The sequence below is a fragment of the Podarcis gaigeae genome (genome assembly GCF_964106915.1).
Source record: "Podarcis gaigeae genome assembly, chromosome: 2".
NCBI lineage: Eukaryota > Metazoa > Chordata > Lepidosauria > Squamata > Lacertidae > Podarcis > Podarcis gaigeae.
In genome coordinates, this window is record NC_139679.1 from 42,593,112 (window position 1) to 42,618,228 (window position 25,117).

The 25,117-nt window shown below is 44.2% G+C and overlaps 2 protein-coding genes across 18 annotated transcripts in view; one reads left to right on the forward strand and one right to left on the reverse strand.

The window, feature by feature from the left end:
* The window catches only part of MYH10 (myosin heavy chain 10), a 71,108-nt gene extending 67,236 nt beyond the window's left edge, over positions 1-3,872 (forward strand). For all 5 annotated transcript variants that reach the window (XM_083725775.1, XM_083725772.1, XM_083725773.1 and 2 more), the window contains 3 exons: positions 366-474; positions 1,476-1,648; positions 2,336-3,872. In XM_083725775.1, coding sequence (XP_083581901.1) covers positions 366-474; positions 1,476-1,648; positions 2,336-2,480 — 427 coding nt within the window. In that variant the 3' untranslated portion in view covers positions 2,481-3,872. The remainder of the gene's footprint in view (positions 1-365; positions 475-1,475; positions 1,649-2,335) is intronic.
* A 1,085-nt stretch (positions 3,873-4,957) lies between these two features.
* Positions 4,958-25,117, reverse strand: part of NDEL1 (nudE neurodevelopment protein 1 like 1) — a 47,476-nt gene continuing 27,316 nt past the window's right edge. For 5 of the 13 annotated variants that reach the window (XM_083725918.1, XM_083725921.1, XM_083725922.1 and 2 more), the window contains 7 exons: positions 22,261-22,414; positions 21,185-21,333; positions 20,359-20,495; positions 18,646-18,819; positions 17,829-17,920; positions 15,313-15,464; positions 4,958-6,200 (listed from right to left, as the gene is read on the reverse strand). In XM_083725918.1, coding sequence (XP_083582044.1) covers positions 6,110-6,200; positions 15,313-15,464; positions 17,829-17,920; positions 18,646-18,819; positions 20,359-20,495; positions 21,185-21,333; positions 22,261-22,414 — 949 coding nt within the window. In that variant the 3' untranslated portion in view covers positions 4,958-6,109. Of the gene's footprint in view, positions 6,201-10,616; positions 10,642-11,970; positions 14,187-14,437; positions 15,465-17,828; positions 17,921-18,645; positions 18,820-20,358; positions 20,496-21,184; positions 21,334-22,260; positions 22,415-25,117 lie in introns of all 13 variants that reach the window. The other 8 variants (XR_014560976.1, XR_014560977.1, XR_014560980.1 and 5 more) reach the window with 5 other exon arrangements.

The following is a 25,117-nucleotide window of genomic DNA, read 5'->3' on the forward strand; positions in this document are numbered from 1 at the left end:
AAATGGTAGCTGCTGCCACACTAAAGGCCTCATTCTGACATCATATGGAACAGACCTCCTAAGTGAATGATAATTGCAGGTTGCCCACTTGTGCTGGATGCGGTGATTAGTTGGGTATGTAGGGAATGAGGCAAACTATCAAGTATCCTGGTCCCAGGTTCTGGAGGGCTTCATACACTAATACCAGCACTTGAACCTAGTCTGGTAGCTAATTATTCTCACTAGTGCTTTATTTTTCTGCTGTGGGTTCATGGAACCGTCACCTGTGGTTGGTATATATACATTTGGGCTCTGTTGCACTAATGACTAGTCTGTTACCTTTTTGACATCAAGTTGAGTGATCCCACTCTGTTCACTTACCTTAGGGAGAGAGCAGCAGCCAACAAGCTAGTACGTCGGACAGAGAAGAAGCTGAAGGAGGTGTTCATGCAGGTCGAGGATGAGCGCCGACATGCAGATCAGTACAAAGAACAGGTGAGGAACTACCTGTGCCACTTAGAATCTCTGCTGTGCCTAGCTGACTATAGAAAATTTTCCCTGCTAATGCACATCGGGAAGCATGGCAGGTTGTTTACAACGGCCTGTATTGTGGACGGGGAAGGAACCTCAGAACTGGAGGCTGAGAATACTCCCTGGTGACTTCCCTTCCTTGGCCACAACCTCTTTCTCCAGGCCAACCCCCCTCACTGGTCCTTCATCGCACTCTCCTTGAGTGTTTTTGCATGGCCGAAATGTGTCTTTGAACTCTGATAATGCCTCCTGCTTGTCTGGATGAAGGAAAGAAATAGGTGTGTGAGAGTGGGTGCAGAAAGTAGCCTAGTTAAAATTGAATTTAGCGTCCCACCCACTTTTGCTGCTGTTCCCCACCCACCACTGGAATGTACTCCCAGAAGGGTGTCCAGGAGGGAATGTTCCCCTTGGGCTGAAAAGGTTCTTCACCCTTGGCCAATAACCTCCAGTTCTTTAAGTGAGCAGGCATGTGCACATCCTGCAGCATCTCTGCTGCTATGGTTTCCATTCACTTGGGTGTGGAGTCAGGGGGGGGGGGGGTTGTGCAAGCCTCTCCTGCAGCCCATTCAAACTTCTGCTTCTCTGATCTGGAGTAATTGCAAATGACTGAACTATACCTTCAGGAGAAGGGTATTTCTGGAGCATGCAACTTCTTGCCATAAGGTTTTAAAAAAACAAAACTCAGGTAGTGCATTAGAGAAGAGTTCAACCAAAGTTTTGCCAAATCCATGTGAGCAGCACAGGCAGCCAAGGCAGTCAGCACTGTCTGCTTTGTGAAAGTGGATGAACTCATCAGTCTGCCCCATGGACATCCCACAGTGGATAGAGACCGAAAGATTGTTACGCCACTGCCAGAGGTTCTCTGTCTCGAAAAGGGAGTGTAAGTGAAAGAGGATCTCTAATCTCATCTGGCGTGTCGTGCGGATGTTTCTTTCATGGGGCCTGTTTCTGATAATGCTCTGTAGATGGAGAAGGCCAATGCCAGGATGAAGCAGCTCAAACGGCAGCTGGAAGAGGCAGAGGAGGAGGCAACACGTGCTAATGCTTCACGCCGTAAGCTGCAGCGTGAGCTGGATGATGCCACTGAAGCCAATGAGGGTCTTAGCAGGGAGGTCAGCACTCTGAAGAACAGGCTACGGTGAGTCATGTGGTGGAAGGAAGGTCAAGGCAGGTGTGGGCAAATGCTTCGGGGCGGGTCGCTTTTGAGTTGTTGTGTGGGGCTCATTGATTCACCATTTCCAGTTCTCTCCCTCCCGCAGTTTGTGATAGCTCAACTCTAATGTGGTCCAGAATGGGAGGGTGCTGTTGAGTAGCCAGAATTGAACATTATGCTTGAAATTTAATGTAGCACTAAGTAGGGGATGTGGCCCTCTCAACAACAGGACATTCCCCAACCCCCCAGAGCAGATTAAGGGGCGGTGAAGCAGGAGGGGAGTCCTGTTGTGTGTGCGCACACAACAATTTTGTTGAATCCCACCTCATGTCTACAGGGTCAGATCATTAGCTGATTGTGTGCCAAGTAGGCTGAGCGCAGGCTGCTTACGACAAATGGCCCTACTCAACTCCTATACCAACGAATGAGGGCAAAGTGATGTATCCTAAGCTATAGCCACACAGGTAGCAGTCATAGTTGTAGGCTTAAGTCAATCACTGGAAACATGATTTAAGTGGTATTGTGATCCTCATCTGTGAGCGCCATGGTCTCAACGAGGGGGACTCCTTTATGCTAATGTGGGGCATGGTGGGTAGCTAGACATCCTTTCTCTGTGGAGCAAAGGTCTTATGTCCTTCCAACAACTCACTCCTTTCCCTCTTCCTCATATAGGAGGGGCGGCCCAATCACGTTTTCCTCCAGCCGATCTGGGAGGCGCCAGCTGCACATTGAAGGGGCTTCCCTGGAGCTTTCAGATGACGACGCAGAGAGTAAAGGCAGTGATATCAATGAGCCGCAGGCTGCCCAAACAGAGTAGAGCTTCCCCCACACCATATCTTACAGCGGGTATTCCCGCCAATGTGACTTTCGCTCCATGCATTTGGAAGAGGAGGAAGAAGAGGCCCTTACTGGCCACCAAATTGCCTTGTGGCCCTAGACTTGCCTTAGGCAACACTGGCACACTACCTGGTCATGCAGGTCAGCCCCAGCATACTGCTGCCTGGCTTTGCCATGATGTAGCCTGCTTTGGATATAGGTACCACTGCTTCTTTATATGTATTAAAACTGTCTTCGTTCAGTGCTCTTTGTCTTCAAGGTATCCATTGTAAAGCCATTTTCTAAGGCACTGGGCGATAGGATTACCCCTCTGTCCCTTCTGATACACCATTCCCAAGCAGAAGTTTCTGACACCTGCCTCTTCCCCTTTTCTATGCATGTTTAGCTGTATAGCAATCACTTGCTTTTCTTTTGGTCTCCAAAGTTCTGCTTCTGTACCAGCCCTGACTGCGCCTTTTTCCTGATCATTTTACGATAGATTTAGGTCATTGACTGTGAAAACGCCCTGAGGGGCTTCAGGGGGTAACGTACAGCTGAGAGTAGCATCTCTACTAGCCAGCAGTTGGTGCTACATAATGAGCACTCTTCAACCATGGGACCTCCAAATTGGGTTGGTGCTATGTCCTGGCAGATTAGAGACCAAATAAGATACTAACCACTTTCTTCAGTACAGTACTATTAATAGTGCTCAGTGCAAATTGGATAGTCTCAGCCTGGGAATTGGATTACCCCCCCCCCCCCCCCGCAGCTACCCAGCAACTGTTTCCTTGCTGGGGATAGAAGTGTTAAGATTAGAGCCGCTCTTGCCAGCTATCTTGATGCCTAAGATCAGTGTGTCTGCCAGAGGATAGCACGAGGACATTGCCTGTAAATGGATACAGCCTGTGGAACTGCTCTCTCCCTTTCTTCGGCTTTCATTTGGACAGTGTTAACTACACCTAGCTTAGCATCCTTATTGTTTCATAGCTGTGAACTGACATTTACAGAAAGTGCCTTAGACACTACAGTACTAAGACAATGTTACATATATAATTTGCCTATAACAATGATTTAATGTATTAATTTTATCATATCATGTTACATACACATCTTCTCTAGTCCAAGTGGTATTGATATTCAGTGATGATGAATCAGTGTTAACTATGAAATCTTGATCTGTTGCAACATGCTTGAAAAAAATTCTTTTTTTTTTTTTTTTTTTTGGTTACAAGCTTTAACATTCGTTATAAAGCTTTTGTTTCTGTGCATTTCTTAATCCTAACTGGCTGTTGACCACCAGGCATCTGACTGCAAATACCTTGTTTCTTTGTATCTCCATATTTCTAGACAATGATTTTTGTAAGACAATAAATTTATTCATTCTAGAGACTCATTCATGCTTGGGCTGCTTACTTAGAAGAGATGCTCTCCCTCCCGAAATTAAGATAGAAATGAATAAATGAAACTTGCAGGTTTGTCCCTATTGATAAACTGATGGTGCTATAAAAGTAAATGATGTTGATAATAATATTAAATACTGAATCATTTTTAAATTCAATAATTCATTTTCTTGGGTTTTAAATTCTTTTAGCATTTGAGAAACAGGTGTGCCGAGTTCAGCAACCAATACATAATGCAAGGAATACTAGTCACAATAACCGGGGGGGGGGGATGCTGCCTCCCCCATTCCTTAATTTAGAACAAGGGAAAGCCTTTTATCTGTAAGCCAAGGTTGACAGATGTGGCACCAACCTGTCAAAATCCCTTTCCCTTTAGATTGTGTTTACTCTTGTAGCAGTGTGTAATGAAGATGATAAATAGCTTTGCAACTGGTGTACAAATTAAGGCAGTACCCACTCACCACTTTACCAATGGTGACAGTACAGGAGTGTTGGATTGGTCCATTATTACTGATGTATTTACATCTAGGAGAAAAAGGCCTACCTGAAGCTTGGTCTTTTGGGTGTGTACTTTCTTCAAGATAAGAAACTATGAAAATGAATAGGAGCACATGCTACTGCCAATCATGGTGGATGTTGACAGTAGTGAAGCACCATGCAGAAAGTTTTGATTTTGGCTGGAAATCTTACTAGAAACCCATCAAACCTGAATTCTCTGTTCAGTTGCCATCTTGACATTAAACAAGTTTTAAGTACTCTTCTTAGTTAGTTCTTAGTGTAACTTAGTCTTTCCTGACACCTGTCATGTGCTGCAGGAATCCAACATAGGTTAGGCATGTAGGAGAAGAGAGCCCCCTCCCTGGCTCTCACAATTCCAAAACGCATGAAAAAGGATTCTCTTTGATCAGACCAGCTCCACATCCAGTTGTAGATGCATTCACTCCCGTATTTACCCTCTACTGACAGCTAGCCACAGCTGTGGAAGGGAACTTGTATCAACTTTATAAGGCGAAGAGCCTGTTCCACAGCGACACCACCCACTCACCAAAACAACACACAAAGCATAGGCAGAAGCATCTTTTCTGCAAAAGCCAATGTGTCCACATTAAAAGATCTTTATTTTTGGACCATCTCTCGTTGAACCACAGGATGGCAGTCACCACAGAAATCTGATACACTGTCCTAGGGAAAACATGCCTCAGAGATTCTGAATAAATAAAGCTACAAAGCCCAAGTTATGTACAAATATCTTAGGCAAAGATATTATGTTTACAAACCTATGTACAGTAAAACAAATGTAAACAGTAAATGCAGCAAAGGACACACAAGAAAAGGGCTGACAAAATCCAAGCTGTGAGTGGCAATTTGCCCCTAGCCTGCTCTGGCTTTTACTCCCTTCTCTTTGCCTTGCTCTTAGGCAATTCCCACTAAATCTCACTAAGAAGCCAGAGCCCCAAACCACTGGTTTATTGAAATAAGATAGACAAAAGCCAGCAGCATACGATGAAGCTGACTAAAATTAAAAAAAAAATAAACGGGTGTTGCTCTACTTTAAAAATTACCAGCTTTGGTGAACAGAGACATAATTGCACAACACACACATTTCTTGTGCTCCACAGAGGAGATACCACAGCTAGATCTTTAGCAGGGCTGCTCCATCAGGTCTCAAGCCCATTGGATACATCATCATTTCATTGGGAGTATGGAAGGTCCATACAGGTTCATCCTGCATCCCAAGCGTATCAGCTGGCCAGAGAAGTTCTAGGCCTTCCCTGGCTTCCCTTGAATATGAGCTGTCTCATCCAGAAAGGGGGCAGGGTGGGGAAAAGAAATACAGCACTGGGATCCTGTGTGCCTATGTGCAAAGTTTGGGGAGGAGGTGGAGGAGTTGCTAAGGGGCCATCCAGCATCAAAGTAGGCCCAACTTAGCAGAGGTACAAAACTGGAGGGTGGGGCAGCAGGAGAAGGTGATTTAGGCAAGTGCAACTCCAGCATCCTGTGAGACAGACATCAGCGGTGACCACGTTAAAGAACGTCCACGATGGAAATAGAAGAAAATATACTGTATTGACATAAGGAGTGCTCTGTGTGTGCTGGGATCTTCTCCAGGCAGCTTCTGAGTGCTACAACCCACTCAGCTCCAGCAGGGGGCACTAACGGAAAAGTTTTGCAAGCAGCTCTTGTTCCTTCACGAACTAATTAAGAGTCCCATCATGGCCTTGCAACCCATTCATACACTCAGAGGGAGCATGCCTGGTGCTGATGATGGTCTGGACCCTCCTAGACCTGGTGGTGGGCCTTGGTCAAAGCCATTGACTGCCCTGTGGAACAGTAAGAGAAAATGGTCAACAAGAAGTACCGACAGATAAAAACTGCACTTGTTGCACCATGTCACAAACACATGCAATGCTGAACTGTTTGTCTTGCAAGGGCTAGCCAAGTGTGTAAACTGAATTGTGAAAATCCAAAGGACTGTTAATCCTGCAAACTAAAGGCCAATAGTTCAGTTCCCAAAATGCATGCAGCAAGGGCAAGTCCCTTGATAGACACGTCTGTCTCCTTTCAGAATAGTCTCCTTCCATTTGTTTTCCATTTTGGTATGTTTGTTTATATTTTACAATTGTTATAATTTTGGGGGTTAACTGCAAAAAGGCAAAGTACACATGTATTTTCTATATATTCAATAGAAACATCTGCCTTTGGGGCTGTCATCAGGGGTAACAGGGCTTTTTGCTTATCCGGAAATACACCAAATGCTTTGTAAGCATATTTGGCTATACGAAATGGGTATTTTAATGCGGCAGCACCTATACTTTGTAACTCCCTGCCTACAGACACCTTTCGTGTATCCTGTTCTACACCCACCTGCTTAAAACATTTTTGTTTAGACAAGCCTGTTCAGTCACAAATGTTGACATTTTTTAATCTTTTAAACTGATAATTTTAATATTTCTTGTAAACTACTACTGTTTCACTACCATCAAGGTGTGCATAAATAACTTTGTATGGTATGGTGCCTTAGCATTACCACACAACCAAACACAGAAATTATCATCCAAGTTTTCCAGTCTATCAGAAAGCTATGAGAAGTATAAAACGCACAATATGCATTGACCAAACATCACACCTCCATGTAGAGGTGCTCCCGGCTGCCACACAAATACCAAACCAACCCCTGTTTCTACCTCTTGCTCTTAGACCTAATCTCCATTTGAAAAACTAGAGAAGGGGACTCATAATTTACCACAAGTCCCCAGAGCTAGGCTGCATGCAAATGTGGGACACTCTCCTGCTGCTGCAACCCGGAAGAAAAGCAAAAATGAATTACATAAAGGAGGACTAGGTGGCTCACAGAGCTAGTTAAATCTTTGCTGTGGGCTGTGTTACAATAGCTAAGAAATAGGTCTCAAATTCAATTATTCAAAAGTTGCAGAGTGAAGGAAGTGTTTCAGAGTTAGTTAGTTTTGCCAATGAATTGGAATTCCCATTGGTTCAATCTATATAATTGTGCCCTACACCCACAGCAAGCTCTTCCTTCAAGTAGAGGTTTCAGTGAATGGAAGTCCTCTTTTGCAAATTCCCCTTTTCTCCTGCCAAGGCCCTCCCCACACACACTTCAAGGGCTCCCCAACTCTCTGGAATGTGTGCACACAGTGGACTGCAGAGGGCAGGGGGAATTCATATAAGCCTCTGATGGATCAAGAAACCATTTATTAGCAGAATATGATTGGATGCAACCCCCTAGCTACTTTTAGTGTGGTAGAGACAGAGAAGATGTTTATGATGCTAATGAATAATAATAATAATAATAATAATAATAATAATAATAATAATAATAATAAAGTGTCCTGGGAGAATGGCCAGATCCATCACTTTGGACATTGAAACAGGGTGATAGAACATGTTGAATGACCTAGCCATTATATGTTCCATCCAGGTCAAGTGGTTTTGCACAAATTGCCTGTGTTTTCAAAATTTGCAATCCAATCGCCAAGAATTGGAGTGATGCCAGATTGCGTACTAGAAGGTGGATTCAGAAAGTTCCAGCAAGGTCATGGTTATGCATAGTTCTAGGCTCACAAACCTACAGGCAGGGGACAACACTTCTGGAATACAAACATTCACTGATGAGGAGTCCAACTCCTAAACAGACCTGAACTTGCTGACTAGTATTCCCAGATACACTAATGTGGTGTTACCCACAAAATATGTACACATCCCTTTGAATATACTGATGTTTATTTCCAATTTCAGGTTTTTAAATGTACTGGGCTTGGGCACAAATTAAGTACACAGTGATGATGCTGAAGTGAAACCCAATATATATGTCCAAACTTTCTCCCACTACATAGCTTGTCCCATACTGGACAGAGACAATTCCTACATAGATTGCAGCTGGAAGCTGCATCACAGCTATGGAAGTTCACTTAGCACTGAAAAGAGATTGTTGTGGTCAATTGTACAATTCACTGATTAGCAGGCATCTAGTGGACTGCTAGGGCTTCCCAGGGCAAGCTAAATGATGGTGGTGTGAGCCCTACAGATAAGAAAAACTATTTCTAGGTCACAGATATTCTGAAGATGGCTTAAGGCAATTATAGGCTAACCTGTTCCTACAAAAACCACGCAAAGTGCTGGGGCTAGTCACACAAGGGATGTCATGGTAACAGCTGAGAACTGAGGTACAAGACTGTTCAAATCCAGGCCATTCACTGAACTGCAGTTCTGATGCAATAAAGCCCTAGCGAACTGTCAGTCAGCCATTTCTAGCCTACTTATCTCATTAGAACTGGCTGAGGCAGGAGGCCCATTAAAGCCTCCCTCTGCCTTCTTGATTCAACAGCAGATTGAGCTGGAGAAACGCCGCATCAATATGAGCAGGCAAAGCTTCTTGCCTGTGGCATACTTCTCACTCAAACAGCAGAAGTGACTACATTCAGCAGTGACTTCCTCTCCCCTTCTTATGAATGCCCTTCTCCCTTCAAGGCCTTTCCCCTCCATTTTTCAATGCAAAAGAAATGACGCTGTGGAAGAAAATCTAAAACTTATGAACTATTTTCATTTTTGGAATTATGGACAGGGCAAGCATCTGCTTTGCCTGATGAAGGTCCCAGACTTAATCTCTAGGTAGAGCTGGGAGAAACTCCCTGCCTGAAACCCTAGAGAGCCAATATATCAGTGTAGACAATAATGAGCTACAGGGACCAATGATTAGGCAGCTTTCTGTATTTGAGCAAAGGGACTTCACTTCCCCCTCCTCATCTGCAACAGACTTCCACACAATCAGAATTTTCTCTGAAGGGTCTCTAAACCTTCTGGAGCAGATTTTGGAGGTCTGTTGGTGGCAGGGGCAGAATGGAAGAACAGGTGAAATCTTGTTGGGCGAGTGGAATTCCACTGCATTGGAGCCAACCTAATGTGAATGACACCTTTTAATACAGGGCTTTAAAATATTGTTTCATCTTTATCTTACTTCCTTAATTTCTGATGTAAAGTGTTAGGTACTTCTTGAAGACATGCACAATTCTTAATGCCTACTCCAAATTCCTCCACTTGAAATTTGAGCATGAAATAAAATGATGCAAATTAAGTACACACTGAATTAAGAAACAAACTAACATGCAAATATTGTTTCAAGCAGCAAACCTTCAGTTCACGGATTATGGAGAAGGAAACAGAAAATTGGAATCTACTGATCTTTCAGAAATGATCATGATTAGAAACAAATTTCATTGTGGGTATTTTCAAGGGTGCGCTTTAGTGTTCAATTAGGGTTTCATGTGGCTTATTTAGGGCATTTTTACCCTTGCCTTCCACACTTGCTGTGTGCTAATGACTAAAGAACTCAATCCTGTTATATAGGTGGAACCATTTTAGGCACGTCCAACTGGCACGATTGCAGACGCACAGGTCCTGTTGGAACCAGATGAAGGCTTATATGCACTCCACTGACGCGTATGGGGGCTGGGTACAGAACCCCTGCATGAAAAGGTCACCATCTGAATATAAAGCAGATATATATGAATCTTGCTTGTGATATGTGGTATCAATCCACTATTCCCTCATGTGTCTCCTGATTTTTTTTTATTAATTTGGTTTTTCCCCCCATTTCTGGATAAATGCTATGGACTGTTTCAAGGCCTAATTGTTAAAAAGTTTCATTTTGCTTATCACAATACTGATTGTTCCTGCTTTATGTGATCATCCCCCCCCCCCCCATATTTTTACAAAAATAAGTTATCTTTATGTAATGTAAGGTTCAGCAGGTAGTAACTCTATTCTTGGGCCTATTTGTAATTGATGCTCAAATACAACTAAGGCATTTGTTCTTAAAATTTCATTAAATTTTACTGTTTGCTAAAGTACTAACTTTACACAATACATTTTATATTCAAGTTTGAAACTGTTGAATAAGTACTTGTATATATATTATTTTGTCTCAAAATTTCTAGGGGTTTGTTTTTCCATGGTTTGCAAATTTCCAGAAGTTTCATTTCTGTACACGGCACACACCTCAAATCTGGCATATATTTGTCCACTCAAATGGCATGCATGAAGAGGACAAGAGTTCAATAGAAGTATAGCATCCTGTTACGTAAAATCTATAAATCTAGTTACATGGCAATAAAAAACCAATTCAGACACAAGATTAGTATCTCAGCCCCACACATCCCTGATAGGTGACACACACTCTCATCTCCACGCATCAGGCATCACACCAAAACAGTTGCAATTACCCATGAAATGTGCAGGGAATCTGACCTATCCAAAAAGGAGAGATGGAAACAATTCATATTGAAAACATCTGTTATGTCAAAAGACTTCCAGGCATCACTAATGAAATTGAGGTTCTTGAAGTCAATTTAGGAACTAGTATTAAAGCCAAAGGTGGGGAATTGCTTTCCAAATTCCACCAAGCATAGCACTAAAACAGCAAGATTAGAGTTGCCTAAAATCAATCCAGTTTACCATCTCATGTCTACCTTGCTTTGGGAACACTTTGCTGTTAGGGGTTCTACTTGCACAACTGGCATTCATGTATATTGTATATATTTCTAATAATATAGTCAGTGATCCTTGATGGCCTACCAGAGACCATTTTTAGTACGAGCTTGTACAACGTCAATACAGCTGGGTTTAGAATTTGATATCGCTGTACATTAATGCTAACATAAGGTACAAAGACACCAGCATGGAATTCTGGCTTGGGCTGGGATCTAAAGCGTGCTCTGCTGATGGTGCTCTCATTCTGCAATAGAAACGTGTGCTACTACAACGCAAGCAATTGTACTCTTGGCAATGAGATCTAAAGCAGGATGAGATATAAACCCTCCAAGGACTGCATATACACACCTGCCTTCATATCACATGCATTCACTCCCTCAGCCAACTTGGCTTGAAAACAGTATTTTGGGGTTTTTGAAGCCCAACTCCTGGAGGAGGGATGGATTTTCTGGAGATTGCAAATGGGCTGTGACAGACCATCACAACAATTAGGCTTGAGAAAAACCTTCTACTGTGGGCAACAGAAGGCTATTTATCAAGTTTAATTGCAGAGCACAGGATGTTTTGGTGCAAAGGGAGTATTAACACTTTCCTTCCTAGCTGTGACAAACTGAAATGCTCTGGGAATAGCCTTTTTTCATATTTAATTGTAGCAAGGAAGGGAACATTGTAGGCCAGATGGGGAGGTCTTAGGGATGACATATACCCCACAGGCCTATGGTTCCTCATCCCTAGTCTAACAAGCTCAAAAGACGAGTTTGCATGAAGCAATCTCAGCCACTTATCAGCCACCACCAATTTTCAGCATTACAAGGACATGAACAACTGGTTTATTCTCTGGTTCAGTCACAATTTCCAACTTCACTTAAGCTCACTTGGCTTCAAGTTTCAACAAATGACTTAGTTAACTTTCCATATAAGCAGCCCTTAACAAGTTGTTCCTGCATGTCACTAGGTAGGACAGTACCCACCACACCCCAATTTAATATCCACTCAATTTCAATGCACCATAGAGAGTCAACAGTGTAAACAATTGCTACTAGCAGAACAGCGGCAAAGCCAGCAATAGAGCAATGTGTGAGTTACCTCAATCAGTCCCACCACCCAACCATAGGCCATTCATAAGGCAGCAGCAGCAGCAGATTGGGTTGGGTCCATAAACATGCGTGGCTGTTTCAGGATCCAGCGACAATTGGGGGCAGGGAGAAGACTACAGGGGCTAGAGAAAGAGAGAGAGAGAGAGAAAGAAACAAACAAACAGGGGAGAAGGAGAAAAAAGAGCATGCCTAAGCACACTTTCCATGCCCTAGCCAGCATGGCAATAAGATGGTAGCCAATTCACAATTACTCAGAAGGGCTTAAAAATATGCAAAAAATAAAATAAATCGCAGGTGGACTGAAAGAGAGGGTGGGGGAGAGACAAGGAGAAGCAGCAAAGGAAGAGGGACAGGATGCAAGGCCACAGAGTGTCAACATCGGGGCAAAAAGCAGAAGGGACTGAGAAAAGAAGAGTGGCCTTTGACTCTTCTCTGCACGCTCCTGAACAACTTGAATACCTCCCTGCTTGCTGCTCAAGAAAACCCTGTGTATCTGCTTCATGAGATATAACTTGTTGTTGTTATTTGTTCCACAGCACTACCTTGAAGTCAGGATCACCAGATCTCTGTTAGACATATTCTTCAAGAGACAAGCTGCGAGAATCCCCTAACTACTGCCCAAAAGTAGGACTGCAGCTGCCTAACAGTACTGTTTACCAATTCTGTTGTTTCAGGTCTGTACTAGTTACTATAAACAACAGGGAGTTCTGCACTGAATGGAATATGGCATAGTGCAAGGTTAGGTATGGGACTGGCCAAAAAAAAAAAAAAAAAAGGGACCTAACAGAAAGAAATTATTTCTGCAAAAGTGCAGAATGAGACTTGGGAAAACCTGAAGAGAATTTTGGAGAGAGACTTGTAAGAGGAAAGCCAGGGTGTTCTAAAAAGATGAGCAGAAAGCAAAAAGAGGAGAGGGCAACAAAAACTAAGCCAATATAAGATGAGCTTAAGCAGATAAAAAGCACAAAGGACCTGAAAAGAGACACAAGACGATGACTGATGCAGCAATAGAGGGATAACACAAAATATACACAAACCATGAATACTTCCAGCGGGTCAACTGCATGTTACATTACACAAACCAGCCCAGCATGGAGTGACCCTTTCCTACCTTACAATCTGCTTACTGTTCACAGTATGGCTCAAGATAGCAAGTGTGGGTTTTAAGAGGCTTGCCTCTGGATTCATGACCATGAGAAGCAAATCACACATTGAAGGCACACCCAATTCACATTGAGACTAAGTGTATCCACAAGCAATTTCCTATCCCACCTTTGTGCAAATGGCAAAGATGCAGCTTGGTCTGTAAGCTATACAGAAAACATCATTAAGCCAGGCACAAAGGCAGCCAGCAGAGCTTCTACTTTCATTTCCCCTCCCAAACATCTGAAGGACTCAGCTGCTTATGTGGATTTAGTTTTGCACATGAAAGATGTACCACACTTTGTCCTAATCACACTTAGTCACATCTAGGTTAGACTGCTGTCTTGAGGTCTGTCAGGGTCTGCCTTTGAAAAAGGTACTAGAAATGCAGCTGTTAAGATTGCAACTGGTGCAGGCTGAATGGAACATAACACTTCAGTTTTGCAACAACTTCATTGCCTAACTCCCTGTTTATTTCACCTAAACAATTTCTGTGCAGGATAATTTAAGGATGACCCTGATCCTCCACAAGCCAAAGTATGGGGGAAGGTGGCATAGGGCAGGGCTTTCTTTGCAGTGGCTCCAAATCTCTGCAAAAAGAGTAGGAACATGGTTGACCATACACTATTTAAAACCTCACAAATGCTCAAGGCAGCATAGCTCCTGAAGCTTTTCAAACAAACAGCTCTTAACTAGAGCTGGACCGATATTTTTGGCACAGCTCTTTTTGCCCATTTGCAGGGGAGGGGCATAAAAGGCTAGAATAATTTTTGCGCCAAATTGGGAAAGAGCAGAAGAAATTTCTGAGAAAGTTCTCTCAGGGGAAAGAGTGGAAGGGGCTTACCTTGCGTTCTATAATGAAATTATCATTTCAAGCATTCTCAAGTTTGTCTTCCTGTACTTGATATGACAGAGGAAGAGAAACTCCTTCACATTCTCTATGGCAGTGGTTGAGAAAACTCCAGCCCACAGGCTAATTTGTTCTGCCAGGAGTCCTTAATATGGCCTGTGAGGCCATTTCTCCTAAGCTATGCCCACCTGCCATCATAGGGAAAGGGACCCCTGGCCATTAGGTCCAGTCGTGACCGACTCTGGGGTTGCGGCGCTCATCTCGCTTTATTGGCCGAGGGAGCCGGCGTACAGCTTCCAGGTCATGTGGCCAGCATGACTAAGCCGCTTCTGGCGAACCAGAGCAGCGCACGGAAATGCCATTTACCTTCCCGCGGGAGCGGTACCTATTTATCTACTTGCACTTTGACGTGCTTTTGAACTGCTAGGTTGGCAGAAGCAGGGACCGAGCAACGGGAGCTCACCCCACTGCGGATGGGGGAGCTAAGGATCTGGCTTACCAACTAAATTCTATTTCCCACCACTGCCGTATAGTTTAAAAAATAAAAATTTGGATCAGGAATGGGTGAGTTAACCCAACCCTTCCCCTTCATGGTCTAAATCAGCACATACACAACGGCATGACAGTTAACACTCAGGAAAAAAGGTCCTGTTGACCTTAAACCCTCTGCCTCCTCATTCTAAGAAGTAAAGTGAATCCAAGCCCACCACTACCCACAAATTTTTCTTCTGTCAATCTTGAAATCTAATGGAAAACATATTCATTTTCCCAAGGGGACAAATGGTCCAACAAATATGAGGCAGGGAGTTCAGCTCACCACCATTACTAACCAACATTCTGTTAGACATACGTGGTAGCCATGATGGAATACTCCTGAGTTTCACTGATGGCATGTGAAGGCTAGGTTGTTTCTTACTTAACAAGCTTCACTTAACTCTTGGGAAGAAACCAAAGCATGAATGTCACAGTAAGCCAAACAAATCTGACCTCATGATGCCTTGCTTATTTTGAGTGATGTTCCACTATTTGCTATTAACACCTTTCCCCAACTGTACAGAACACTCTAAAGGGCCCACTACAATTTCTTGAAGGTTGACAAGCCAGCTTCCTAGCGCTACAGCTTAGGTGCCAAATTGGAGAACATGAAAGCTCAGATTCGCATCCACAGAGGGTCAAGGTATCCTGTTCTCTGGCTTAACAAGAGGCCTGTAGATGATGGGCTTCCTTAAGTTGCACCCTATAACCACAGGAAATATGTCCATAGGCCAAAGGTTGGAAGCTTTTGTCTATTAGCATACAAACTACATCCCTGAAAGATTGAGCACAACGAGAACTTACGCTTTGTCATAGAATGTCGTGTGTCCTGAATGACAGAACTTCATGCCATTGCTGTTTATCATGCTGCTGTTTATGTTCCCTGAAATGTAAGATTTCCGCGATGCCTGGTCCTTCGCAAAGTTTCTACAAGCAGCTAATTTCGATTCCAAGGCCTGAGAAAGAAGTAGATAACAGAGCTTTTTATTTAAAGTAATTTGCCTTAATGAGGGAATAGGAGAAATAGAATCAACATCAGCAGATTCAACAAAATATAAGATGGAGCAATGACTCAGAGCAGTCAGTCAATCTTCTGATTCCACTTATGTCACATTCTTAGTAAGAGAAGCTGATTTGAAAAGTCTGCTCTTGAATAGAACATGGATTCCCAAAATGCAGGACAGGCCAGAATTCTTCAGAGAACTAATTCCAACTCTCTCTCTCTCTCTCTCTCTCTCTCTCTCACACACACACACACACAGAGAGAGAGAGAGAGAGAGAGAGAGAGAGAGAGAGAGTTGGCTCAAACATCTTGAAGCAGATACATCCATTCACAATGCTATTAACAATACATTTGTTTCACTTAGCATCCTTGTTTACATAACATAACAAAGAGTGTGACAGAATCAGTATGCAACAGTATCAATGAAAAGTCCTAGGCTGCTTTAAACCAGTGTTTCCCAACCGGTGTTCCGCGGCACACTAGTGTGCCGCAAGAAGTTGCCGGGTGTGCCGTGGGAGGGAGGCGGGCGAGTCGGGCTGCTTTAGCCCCGTGCCTGCTCTCCCAGCTGGAGAGGTGACGCGCGCCTATGGAGGCTCCTGCCATAGGCGCGCGTCACCTCTCCAGCAGGGAGAGGGTCGCGGGGGGCTGCTTTAGCACGCACGGGGCTAAAGCAGCCCCCCGCGACCCTCTCCCAGCTGGAGAGGTGACACGCGCTTATGGCAGGAGCCTCCATAGGCGCGCGTCACCTCTCCAGCTGGGAGAGCACGCACGGGGCTAAAGCAGCCCCCCGCGACCCTCTCCCCGCTGGAGAGGTGACGCGCGCCTATGGCAGGAGCCTCCATAGGCGCGCGTCACCTCTCCAGCTGGGAGAGCACGCACGGGGCTAAAGCAGCCCCCCGCGACCCTCTCCCCGCTGGAGAGGTGACGCGCGCCTATGGCAGGAGCCTCCATAGGCGCGCGTCACCTCTCCAGCTGGGAGAGCACGCACGGGGCTAAAGCAGCCCCCCGCGACCCTCTCCCCGCTGGAGAGGTGACGCGCGCCTATGGCAGGAGCCTCCATAGGCGCGCGTCACCTCTCCAGCTGGGAGAGCACGCACGGGGCTAAAGCAGCCCCCCGCGACCCTCTCCCGGCTGGAGAGGTGACGCGCGCCTATGGCAGGAGCCTCCATAGGCGCGCGTCACCTCTCCAGCTGGGAGAGCACGCATGGGGCTAAAGCGCGACCGTCTCCGGCTGGAGACGCGGGGCTGGGGCGGGGAAAGCCCGAGCTTCCCCCTCCCCCAGAACGGGACCCAGAGCTCTGGGAGCTTGCGGGGCTGGGGGAGGAGGAAGCCCTCCGCCAGCCTCCAAACCATGTCGGGAGACAGCGGGTGGGCGCGCTACGCCTCTCCCGCTGTCTCCCGAGTTTGCGGGGCTGGCGACGGGGAGGAGCAGGCTTCTCCCCCCGCCAGCCTTCTAGCCAAGTCGGGGGACAGCGGGAAGGGCGCGCTACGCCTCTCCCGCTGTCGCCCGAGTTTGCGGGGCTGGCGACGGGGAAAAGCAGGCTTCTCCCCCCCCCCAGCCTTCTAACCAAGTCGGGGGACAGCGGGATGGCGGCGTTCCTTCGGAGGACGCCCCGTGCTCCGCGCTGGTGTTGGCCAGCCTTGCGCACCCGGGGGATCTCCCCCCAGGAGCGCAAGGCTTGCGGGCGGCGCAGAGCACGGGGCGCCCTTCAGAGGACGCCCCGTGCTCCGCGCTCGTGTTGGCAAGCCTTGCGCACCCGTGGGGGTGCGTGGGGCGCCCTGAAACAGAGGGTTCCCCATGCTGCGGACTGTAGCCTGCCGCCCGATGCGCGGGGCGCCCTGAAGCAGAGCGCCCCTCGCGCCAGGCAGACATGGGCCAGCCCCACAAGCTCGGGGGACAGCGGGGAGGCGGAGCACCGCCATCCCACTGTTCCCCGACCTGGTTTTTTTGGGGGGGGGAAATAAAGGAAAAAATTTTTTCCTTTATTTCCCCCCCCCCCAAAAAAGTAGGTGCGTCCTATGGGACGGAGCGTCCTAAAAATACGGTACTTACTATTTCATAATAAAGTAATTATAAAATACCGGTACTTTCTTTGTGTTTATTTGATGCCTATTAAAGAGAGTTACTTTATATATAGTCAATATAGGCACAGAGTTAATTTTTTAAACATTTTCTAATGGTGGTGTGCCTCGAGATTTTTTTCATGAAACAAGTGTGCCTTTGCCCAAAAAAGGTTGGGAAACACTGCTTTAAACATAGCCTGGAACTCTGAAAGAGAGAATAAATAAGTCATGCATAGTAAAGAAAGGCTCTTACCCCAACTTTCCTTAGGAGATCGCCTACAATATTGAGCGCAGATATTCTGGCAGAGGGAGTAAGGGGACTGGTACCAAAACCATTGGGAAGAGCTGCAGATGGGAAAAGACAACAGACTAGTCACATGGATGTACATATGAACAAAAAAGGAAAATGAAGAGCATGCCTACTCATGTCCCTGGCCCCAAGAACAGTTGCTCTCTGGGAAAATATCACCACTACACGTATTTATGAAGACCAACTATCTCAGTGAGTTCCCTAAAACCTTATCTCACAATCTTCAAATATCTACATTGCCATTATATGGGATAAGACTTTATAACGAAAACAAGAAGCAATGGAAAAATAATCAACCATTTTATTGGTATGCCACCTTTACAAAGTTAAAAACATGCTGAAGGCAGCTTATAAAAATGTAACAAAAGTAGTCCTAAAAAAGAAACAAAACATCAAAAAGTATACAACCAACCTGAATGATTTCCACATAAATAAGATACAAAAAAAACCCCCAGCAACAGCAGCAACACATACACACCACAAAAAGCCCGCTCAAGATTCTTTCAGCAGCCTCAGCTTTTGTAGCTGGAGTCAGTCAGGGTCATACCCTCACAGGCCAGGTGGAAAAAAATTAAGTCTTAATTAATACACAAATAAATCTTTGTTGCTTTATATGGCTCAATTTGTTCTTTAATTTCTACTCTGAAACTGGCCCACTATTTCTACATTACTACAGCTGTGCAAGAACTGTGCAAGTTCTACATTCACACACAATGTAACAGTAGAACATTCAAAGCATAACATGTGTATTGTGTTCTACCTTTTGGAGAGGGAAAGCTGTTCTCACAGCTTTTCCCAACAGGTGTTGCTGGCAGTGAGAGTGATGCTTGGACAGCTGAATCCATCTTCTCACAGTCCAAGGTTGGGGAACTAGGAGCTGACTTCCTGGTCACTTCCTGTTGCCTTTCCCGTACTGCTAATTCTTGTCTTAAATCTGTAAGTTTGAAAAAGAATATACTGCAGATGTGTCCCATAATACAGAGAACACATCCACCTTACCCTCCAACTTCTGCTGTACTCATTTCTCTGGGGATTGCTACCATCTCTGAGTAGGTTGTGAAGACCGAATGAGACACAAACAGAACGTTGGCTGGAGCTGAATGACTTGATCTCAAAGCCTAACTTGGACAAGACTTCCTTTGAACTAAAGCTTGAAGTCAATAATGAACAATTTCCATTGTCTATCAATGCAAGTTACACAGAAGTAGCATTACTAATAACCCTTAAGCAAAGGCAAACTGCCCATCAGGTAAATTCACCTCCCTCCTCCCACTAGCTTTTATGAATGTACTCCTTAGCTATCAAGCATCTGCTTGGCTGACACAGCATATTCATATTTTGAATAGCACCTCACACTTCCATTGTGGAAAATACACTTTTTGTTGAAACGTCAAAAGAACCCAAGTCTATAAAATATACACACTCCTATTTTATTTTACCAAATTATAAGTGCAGGCAGCACACTACAACAGGGAGAGACAAGAGGTCTGTGCAGAATGGCACAGCAAGGTCTTCTTAGTGTCTTGCCGGGTACTGGTTGCCAGGAGCTGAGGCTGCCTCAAATCAACCAAGCAAGCAGGCAAAGGAGCCCTGTCAGCCAGTCCACCAGCCCTTGATGTTGGGAATGGACAGACAAGTCCCAGGACCTTGTGGGGCAGTGTGAAAAGGCACCTCTCTTTGTGGAAGGAGAGCAACTCAAGAGACCAGGGGCAGCAGCAGCGGCTGCCCAAACGACTCCCAAGGAGAGGAGGCTAAGGGAACACTCTACAAGGGAGCGTGTTTGAAAAACGGTGAGTGGCTGCCAGCTCTGCAGGCAAGGGGTGACATAACTGGGCTCCTGAGCCTCACAGGGGTGCCGCAGAAAGAATGTTGAAGGTGCCAGACATGCCTTCATCTATGTACTGCTGAGGCCTATTCCGAGAAATGTTCCATAAGTCAGGGATTTCCAAAGGAGATTACATAAGTACAGATGGGTTTCAAAGCTACTTAATATGTATTTCCTCATCAAATCTGGTCTGCTGATGTCCAATAGATCGTTGATTCATGTTCTGAAACATGATAGCCACTACATAAAGCATGGCTGGGAAACCTATTTGCCTCCGCAGGTCAAATCCTTATCAGGATCAGCCTTGTAAGCCAAATATGACATGACATCATTATGACATCACATGATTGATAGGTAGGCAACCCCACCCATCTCTCAAAATACCTTGTGTGCACTTTCCAGGCACCCACCTGGCTGTTGGTGCTTGGAAACCAGTAGTAGTTCAAAGCCCTTTTACTGTTTCTATGAACCTATGGCTAGGCAATACCTGCTTTCCAACATCCTAATATATCACCAGCTAAACTTCACGAAATGACAATATATTACGATTTGGCTTACATTTGTACCCACGGTTCATTCTAAAAGTTCCTATTTATTCCTTCACAACCAGATTCCATCTTCATTAACTAAGCATTAATTTAGCAATACCTCTTGCTTCATCCTTCAGCCTTTGTACAGAAACTAGCAGAGATTCCTTGTCATCTAACTCGCTTTCCAAAAAGGCATTTCTCTCAATGGCCTGATTCAGTCTTTGTTCAAAGTCTTCCAAGGAAACAATTGTGGCCCTAGAGACACACAGAGAAAAACAGAGGATACAGCTCTTCAGTGCACATTCAACAGTCACTTCTAAAACTATCGTATTATAAGTCATGGTTAGGTTGTGGTCGGTAACTTTCTGAATTTATTTGCAAGGATGCCCTAAATCCCTGAGAGCAGCATTTCATTTTAAAGGTGTTTGCGGCTCCTATTCGTGATATATATACTTAACTATAAATAAAATAAAATAATTTTTTTGGCACACTTGGTGCCAACCTGATGCTGTGGGCTGTAGATGTAGCAGAAATCATTGACCACTTTCCTCACAGCACATTCTGAATGCTAATTTATCATTCTGGAGAGAATCAGTCCAACCAGGCACATACACTACACACATACATATATATTTTTATGGGGACAGTGCAAAACAATTTGTTGTATAAATGGAAATTATAGTCATTGCGTGTTTTACATTAATGCTTCAAAATTCAATCATATTTTTTGCTAACCCAAGAGGCTACCACATGAAAGAGGTTTTGGACATATGATAAGCACTGTAGATGTTTTAGTTACACAACTGCATCAGTATCAATTCACTATTTATAGCATACAAGGTTCTTTGGAAGCTACTGAAACAAAAACCTGAGCAGCAAGGCAATATAAGGAAGGATCTGTCTCAGGAAGGGAACAGACTACCACCCAACACCATGACCCTTACCTCTTAGCACGCTCAAGGTCATCATTGGATTGCTCTAGCTCTCTCACATATTTATGCAGCTGGTCTTTAATTGCCCGGGTCTGACTCAAGTCATCCTCCAACAAAGACACTTGCTTGTAGCTTTGTGAATACTGGTGCTCAAGCTTCTCCTGAAAGCACAAGAGTATTAAGTATTCTGCTGCTTTGAAATTAACAAAGTGATTTAGAAGCATTCCTGCTATCCCCTGTGCTACTTCCTCAAACTCACATTCATATTTGCAGATACATTTACAGACTACCTAGACTATATAAGCAGACCAAGTCACACCCAGCAGGACTTGACCAATTTTCTTCTCTTTTTCTCCTCAATGCCTACCACATTTCTGAAAAGCAAATTCACATATGATATGTGTAGCTACTAAAGAGCCCCTCAGGTAAGAGACTCATATTGATAGGGACAGCTTGTCTTAAGGGGTGTGGTGGCTACAGTATGCTCAAGCCCTCATCTAAGACCATAAAGCAAGCATGTTTTTTCATTATACTGGATGGTTGTAAGTAACCAAGTACTCTTAGTACAGAAGATCCAAGTTACAGTATCTTTAGGTTTATGGGAGAGAATGCAATTCTCCAGAAGCATGTCAGGGCAGTATGGCAGTTCACTGTGTCTTTGAACTGCAACTAAACTCTTATAGCCTTGCAACCAGAGTGCTGCCAACAGCAATGCATACACCTTTCAGATAGGATTCTGCCAAAACATCTTCTCTTCCCATAGTGTACTCATAGCGCCAAGCAGTCCTTTCACGTGTAAAAGGCATTAGAATACACCAATGTTCACTCTTAAAAGCCCTTTAATAGACATTGAGCACTAGTTTTAAGCTCCAAGGCTTGTTAGGCTGCTCACTTTCCAGTGACTTTTGAAAATCTGGTGGGCTAAGAGACTATAAAAATAAGAGAAAGGATAGGCCACAATTAACTGGCCTTGAAACCTAAGTGTAGCTTTAGAGCAATGTCTTGATAATGAAGTGAGCTATAAATGCAACAATAATTTCCTATTCCAGATTTGCCTCCACCAACACTGCTAACAGATGCAGTCGTACCTTTAAAGTTTCCACTTCTTGCTTTAATCTTTGGTTGTCTGCTTGCAAGTCCCGGTTCCTCTGTTCAGCCTGTACCAGCTGAGCCTCCAACTCTGCTTCCAGTTCTCTGCTGCCCTCCTGAAATTCTGCCAGCTCGTCACGGGCCTCCTGGAAACTGTAAGAAGAATGGTGATGATGCGTGAGGCGTTACTCCAACCATGCCTCCATCCTGTCAATATGGTATTAGCAAGCTCTTAACTACTTCTTCCCACTGAACCTCAAAAGGACCAAAAGTATTTACTGCTGCATTATGTGAAGAATTATTGTGTGGAGGTTAACCACGATTCTTGCTGAAAGCCTACTGAAAGAATTGCTGCACACTATCTATGTGCATACCCATAGAAAGGAAAAAATAGTCTTCCAAACAATAGAATCCTTTGTGTCACTTGAGACACATGCTCTTTCAAAATACTGTGTCGCTTGTGATGCTATACTGTTTAAAGTTAATAATGAGATTAATAAACATGTTGTTTGGACACCAAGCAGTAGAAATCCCTGGGGCCCCAGAGAGCTGCTGTTTCGCCCTCCCCTTTAGTGCACTTCTCTTGCATCTAACTTACTCTCCAACCAGTGGAATATTTGTAATTTGCCCTTCCTTTTCCCCTAACAACCAGAATCCATCTTTCCTGTGGTGAATTCACCTGAAATTAGGTGGAGAAGGAGGAGGAGTTTGGATTTGATATCCCGCTTTACCACTACCCTAAGGAGTCTCAAAAGAGCTAACAATCTCCTTTCCCTTCCTCCCCCACAACAAACACTCTGTGAGGTGAGTGAGGCTGAGAGACTTCAAAGAAGTGTGACTAGCCCAAGGTCACCCAGCAGGTGCATGTGGGGGAGCGGAGGCAAGACCCCGGTTCACCAGATTACGAGTCCACTGCTCATAACCACTACACCAAACTGGCTCTTCCTATAAGTTATTTTCTAAAAATATTACTACAGTAAGTGTGGCTGGATGTTAAAGAATCCTGTCCCTGCAAAAGGCAAAAGTGAAGGCTTTTCAAAGAGGCTTAGGCATGTCTCCTGCACTCATTCACAATTCACTGTATAGTTAATTTACTATACAATGGTCTACATGTTTACTCAGAAACAAGTCTCTTCAAGTTTAATGAAGCAGCGTAGGCTTTGGTTTAGGGTTGACACTGTGGAAAATCAGGGTTTGTATTTATTTTATTTAAACAATTTATTTACCACTTAACTACAATAGCATCCATGTAGTTTGCTAATATATGCCTTTAACATCTATATGACAAGCTGAAATACAACAGGTTAAGCTGTTTCTAGTATGGAAATATAAATATGGGGAAAGCTTAATCATGAATGTACTCTAATTTTGGATTATGCCATGCCATTTATGCAGGGTGCCCACAGCACTCTCAAAAATCAAAAACTGCACACTGCTCTAAAAAAGCTTGCAACCACTGGCCTGTGCCCACATCTGGGTAACCACTGAAAGGTATTTGTAAACTGCAGCCAGTGCAAAATTGAGCAGCTAGATTGTTAACTTGACTGGGATCAGATGGTCTGAACATAGTAACACCGATCTGGCCTGACTACATTGGCTAACAGTTAGTTTCTGAGTGCAATTCAAAGTGTGGGTTTTGACCTATAGAGCCTTATGCTGCTCAGACCCGCAATACTTTAGGGACCACTTCTCCTTGTATGAACTCACCCAAACCCAGGGATTTTCAGAGGCCCCTCTCTGTGTGCCTCTTCAGAGGGAGGTATAGAGGGCGACAACTTGAGAATGGGCTTTTTCAAGGGTTGCTATCCATTTGTGGAATCCTCTCCCTATGAAAACCTAGCACCATCACTGTCAGCTTTCAGACACCAGGCTAAGACATTCCTATTTGCCCAGGCTTCTGATTAATTGGGATAATACTGTAGTATGTTTTCTGGCCTGTTTGTGGTGTTAATATTTTATTTGGGTACAATAGGCTTCAACTTTTTTACAATATTACTGGATGAGTGCCTTTAGATAAAAAACTGTAAGTCACTTGGAGACTCTTAAAAGTGATGAATAAACAAGGCACTAATAATCTGAGGATGCTGTTGAATCCTTTTTGCTATTGCTAAAAAAATAGAAATTGAAAACCACTGCCAATCCCCCGCAAATTTCCCAATAGAGTAGTTTCTACCCATCCCTGTGTTAACTCCTTAAAAACTCACAACACACACCTTGTTTAGGAAGCCAACATCACTTCCCCCCCCCCTTTTATTTTTCAAACCATACTGATCTAGGCAAGAAGAAGCTAACAAGACTACAAGACTATACAAAAATTACCCACCAAGTCAGAAGAATGAATCTACTATCTATCTAATCTCGGGGGGGGGGGGGGTCTGGTAGCCCATAATGGCTGTCTTTGTCTTTCACTCCATACCAGTATTCAGGCAGGAAACTGAATTCATTCAGATCACGCATGTGCTGGGCTGCTATCATTGCAATATACAAGAATCAGAGGCTTAAACAGCATCCTAATCACTAGAGGGAGTCAGAAGCTCCTATAATCTCAGAACAACCTTATTTACCAAAATTAGGCTGCACTGTACCTAAACTAAACTTCAGTTAAACTAGAACTTTTAAAGATATACAGTTTAACCCCACAGTGAAGCATGAGACAATCTGCCAAGGGCAGCAATCAGCAGCATTCTTGAGATGATAAAGGACCCCATTGTTTGCAAAGGCAGATTTCAAACAGTGCAAGGCCACTACTGACAAAGAAATTCTATTTCTGCATCCCAGAGCACATAGCTCACAGCTTTGCTGAAGACACGTGGCTTCCAACCACTTGCTTCTTACTGCTGCGACAGACATTTAAAA